The sequence below is a fragment of the Asparagus officinalis genome, chromosome 8, assembly GCF_001876935.1.
Source record: "Asparagus officinalis chromosome 8, Aspof.V1, whole genome shotgun sequence".
NCBI classification, from domain to species: domain Eukaryota; kingdom Viridiplantae; phylum Streptophyta; class Magnoliopsida; order Asparagales; family Asparagaceae; genus Asparagus; species Asparagus officinalis.
In genome coordinates this window covers 35020637-35024864 of record NC_033801.1, presented here as the reverse complement: position 1 = coordinate 35024864, position 4228 = coordinate 35020637, and the positions used below count along the sequence as shown (strand labels likewise).

General features: G+C 40.6%; 2 protein-coding genes across 2 annotated transcripts in view; both read left to right on the top strand.

Moving 5' to 3' along the window:
- The window catches only part of LOC109821123 (probable LRR receptor-like serine/threonine-protein kinase At1g74360), a 3882-nt gene extending 3084 nt beyond the window's left edge, over window positions 1-798 (top strand). The window contains exon 3 of the mRNA XM_020387317.1: window positions 310-798. Within this exon, the coding sequence (XP_020242906.1) occupies window positions 310-665 (356 nt within the window). The 3' untranslated portion in view covers window positions 666-798. The remainder of the gene's footprint in view (window positions 1-309) is intronic.
- On the top strand, window positions 1772-3199 carry LOC109822830 (UPF0301 protein TC_0483). The gene is made up of 2 exons (XM_020389088.1): window positions 1772-2039; window positions 2370-3199. The coding sequence occupies exons 1-2, from the start codon at window positions 1871-1873 to the stop codon at window positions 3101-3103; spliced, it is 903 nt and encodes a 300-aa protein (XP_020244677.1). The 5' UTR covers window positions 1772-1870; the 3' UTR covers window positions 3104-3199.

Below are 4228 nucleotides of genomic sequence, written 5' to 3'. Positions count from 1 at the left end.
GATGGTGTCTCTTCGGTGCGGAGAAAGCTGTGGTGTACGATTCATGTCGAGGGCGGGAGTCTAGATGAAGCGATTACGGATCTGGATTCGGCTTCGGCTGGGAGCGACGACTCAGGCCGCCGTCGGAGTGCCGGGTCTACATCCGCGCCAAATGCAAACCAGCGAAATGCTCACAGGAGTAAACTACAACTGTAATGCAGATCGGAGAGGAAGAGCCAGGGTGACGGATTTTGGACTGTCAAGATAGTAAGACGGGGAGAAGCCAACGTAAGCAGATGTAGCCGGAACGGCTCGGCTACGTGGCGCCAGAGTATGGGTACACTTGCAAGGCGCCGACGAAGGCGATGTCACAGCTCGGTGCTGCTGATGAGCTGGCGACCGGCGAGACGACCGTTGACGAAGGAGAGGAGTGTTTGATGGAGTGGGTGAGGAGGGTGGGCGTCGGGGGAGTGATTGGAGAAACGAAGACGAAGGAAAGTACCGTAAGGACGGTGCAGATGTGGGGGGTAATGAAGATAGCTATGTGGTGCACCGCGGAGGCACCGCAGCTGAGGCCTGATATGAGGGACGTGTTGGCTCTGCTGCTCAGCGTATCCCCTAATTCTGATTTCAGCAGCTGTAGCAGCGACGGCAGCAGTGATGGCTATCAATTTTCTTCTTTTTGAAGCTTTGTTTTGAAAATTTTGTATCAAGCACATGTATACATATATGAATGATGTGTAAACCAGTAGTTAGTTAGTTTGGTAGGTTCACAGGCACGTGTTTGTTAATTTTGAAAAGAAAAATTATTTTTTATTACTGTACGTCATGCTTTTGTGCTTGGCTGTGGAACAAGGTGGATGAAGTGGAGTAGGGAGAAGATCTTATGCGTCATCAAGACTTAAAACTAATTTTGCTAAAAAGATGGTTATAATTACATCTGTTAGAGTTTTGGGTTGTGCAAACCATTAATTGCCTCAGGTTGTTGAGTTGGATAAATAAGCTAGTCTTTTACAATTCTCAGTAGTTCAGCTGTAGATATAAACAAAGCTTATCCAGGGATGTCTGAGTAGGATGTAAAATTTTTCTTCCCTGGTTGGCTCCAGATGCTTTGTTGTCATCTATGGAAGATTGGAAGCTTGTCAGTAATAAATTATGTAGAAATAAAGGTAAATTATCTTTATCTTTTCTAAAGTTTTTAGGGAATAGCTATTATTTCTAAGTTCTTTCTTGGGTACTTCGTCCCCTCAAGGTTGAGTCATAATTCATTAGTTAGTTAACAATAGAATGTTTGGTTACATTTGCAGGATTGGAAATTTGGAACCCTGATATCATTATCGTCGAACCCTTCTCTTTAACCTCACACCGAGCACCGCTTGATCATTTTTACATTTGGAAAAAGATAAATAGTATTCATCTTGAGAAAATCCAACAGGTGCATATATATTTAACACTAATGCTAAATATGATCACAGAATGCCTCGCTTTTTTCAGATAACTTCAAAATCTTCGACTTATTATAGTCAATCATATTATCCGTGTTTTTATTTTATTTTTTTTTCTAGAACCCTCGTGGCACCATCCTTTTGAGAAGTGTTCCAACAACAAACTCATCAGAAAAGTTCAAAGCGCCCAACGACCCCCCCAAAAAAAATCGCATTGGCCACAGAAAATTTCTGGGGCTTTTTCCCACGTGTCAGGCTCGTACAGGTCCATGTCGGAAAGTGAAAAGGCGAGGCATATCCAATCCAAGTTCGGGTTGGGTTGCAAGTTTTTGTGGCCTGGGTTTCGAGAGCCTGCCACTATATATATCCACCCAACTCGATAACCTCTCTTCATCATCGGCGTCGTCATCATCGTCATCAACAACAGAGGAACAGGCTTGAGATCAATGGAGGCATCTTGTTTCTTCACCCCTAAAACTTCTTTCAACAAGACCTTAAATCTTGTTCCATCCATCAGGACGCATCCGTCGATATTTTGCAGGAAGAGGTTCGGGCAGCGCCTGCACGGGTTCGGATCACCACCGCCACCACCATCAACTTCTTCTGTGATGGCTTGTAAGCAATCAAGCCTCTTCCTATTTCTATAAATTATAGGAATTCGATTCGTCCAATTTTCTTCATTCTTTAGTCGGTTGATTGTAGAGATCTTGGATGTGGTACATACATGATCAACAGCATATGGTTTTTTGAACTTGGATTAATGGTCGTATCAAATTGAAACGAATAGCCATTGGAAATAGTGTGTACTAATTCCTGAACTTCTATGATTTATACTTAACTCAAGAGCGCAGCGTTCTTGGTACACCAACTATCTAGTCGATTAGACAGAACTATAGGGTATTTTCTCTGCAAATTAAATTATTATATCTGTCCCTTTATTGTCAGCTTGCAGTTTGAGATCAGAATCACCGAGCGATGACTACGAACCACTGATCGAGTCGGACTGGCGATCATTCCGAGCTAGGCTCGTTGCGGGTGAACAAGCTTCAGCCCTAGCACCTCAAAGTGTCGATCAAATTCCGACACCTTCGATACTTGGCGATAAATGGGCTCACCCTCTCTATGAGCCAGAAAAGGGATGCCTTCTTATTGCCACAGAGAAGCTCGACGGAGTGCACATTTTCGAAAGGACCGTAGTCCTCCTCCTCTCCACGGGCCCATTAGGCCCAGTTGGTATAATTCTCAACCGGCCCTCTCTTATGTCCATCAAAGAGACTCGATCCACGGACTTGGACATCGCGGGCACATTTTCGAACAGCCCATTATTCTTCGGTGGGCCGCTTGAGGAGGGAATATTCTTATTGGGCCCCCGAAAAGGCAGCCCGAATGACGGGGTCGAAAATAGTGGGGTGTTTGAGGAAGTAATGGCTGGATTGTATTATGGGACTAAAGAAAGTATAGGATGTGCTTCTGAGATGGTTAAGAGAAATGTCGTAAGCGTGGATGAGTTTAGGTTTTTTGATGGGTACTGTGGGTGGGAAAAGGAACAATTGAATGACGAGATCAGGGCTGGGTATTGGAATGTTGCGGCTTGTAGCCCAGATGTTGTGGGCTTGGCAACTAGTGTTGGACTGTGGGAGGAAGTTTTGGGCCTTGTTGGTGAGAGGAAAGTGATGTGATTTATTCACATTTGGTGTTGATGCGTTTAACGTCGTATGTACATGTAACTTTCTCTTTAGCAAGTGAATAGAATCACCAATTTCATGATTATCTAATTAGTATAGTCTTCCTTCGGTAAGAGCACAAATTTCTTCTGTCAGAGAAATTGTGAGTAGGAGTGGAATCGAACCCAAAAAATTAATAAATTTCCTGTTTATTGTTTGTCTAAATATTTGGTTATAATTGATTCAATAATTTGCTTAACTGTAAATAAATAGTCTTTTATATGCGGTTCATAAATAAATAGAATTTAGTCATATGTATATTTTATTAGTTTAATTATTAAGTATTTATTTAGAATTTAATTCTTTATAATTTATATTATCACATAATGTTATATTTTGAGGTGGTTATATTTTATAATTTAGGTTATTTGTTTAACTTTGATAATCTTAAAGATACCTAAATGGTCGTAGCTGATGAGCTTACTGAGTCAAAGCTCTCAGTTTTTAATCCAATTTATTTATAATTAATTATTTTTTAATTATATAGTTAAATATTAAACAACTATAACTTATTAATAAAAAATATATATCATAATAGTCAATAAATATTCATGAATATTTAAAAAATATTTGTATTCGAATTCGATAAAATGGATAAATATAAGGTTTCTCTATGATGAGTTTTCTCAGATTAAAAAAACTCTTAATTTAAGAACCAATATGAGTAATCTAAATGGTTGGGATGTTCCAGTATAATTCCCACTCATTTTCAGACCGTGCTGTTAAAAAAGACTCTTGATTTGTATTATATGTTTACTAAGTAAATTGATATAATCTGTGAACGTGGGGGCCACCATGTTCATGAAGAGGAGCAGCACCCGTGTGAATGCGGGTGGGGGCCACGAGCAGCATGTTTACGAAGAGATAGACCCACGAACCGAGTTAACGCAGCTATATATATCTCTTCAATCACTTTCTAGGGCTTTGTGCAAAGGGTTTGTGTGCAGGGGAATTGTTTTTTTTCGGCTGTGGGTGTGCGACTGCAGAAAGGAAAAGAGCAAAGTGCTGTTTTGAGAGAGAATTTGAGAGAGAAATTGAGATCTTGTTTGATGGTTTTATTTGTGAGACTTTGTGCGTGTA

Coding starts and splice junctions, on each gene's coding strand:
- LOC109822830 (XM_020389088.1), top strand. CDS start 1,871: ATGGAGGCATCTTGTTTCTTCACCCCTAAAACTTCTTTCAACAAGACC. Junction 2,040..2,369: donor AACTTCTTCTGTGATGGCTT/GTAAGCAATCAA, acceptor CTTTATTGTCAG/CTTGCAGTTTGAGATCAGAA.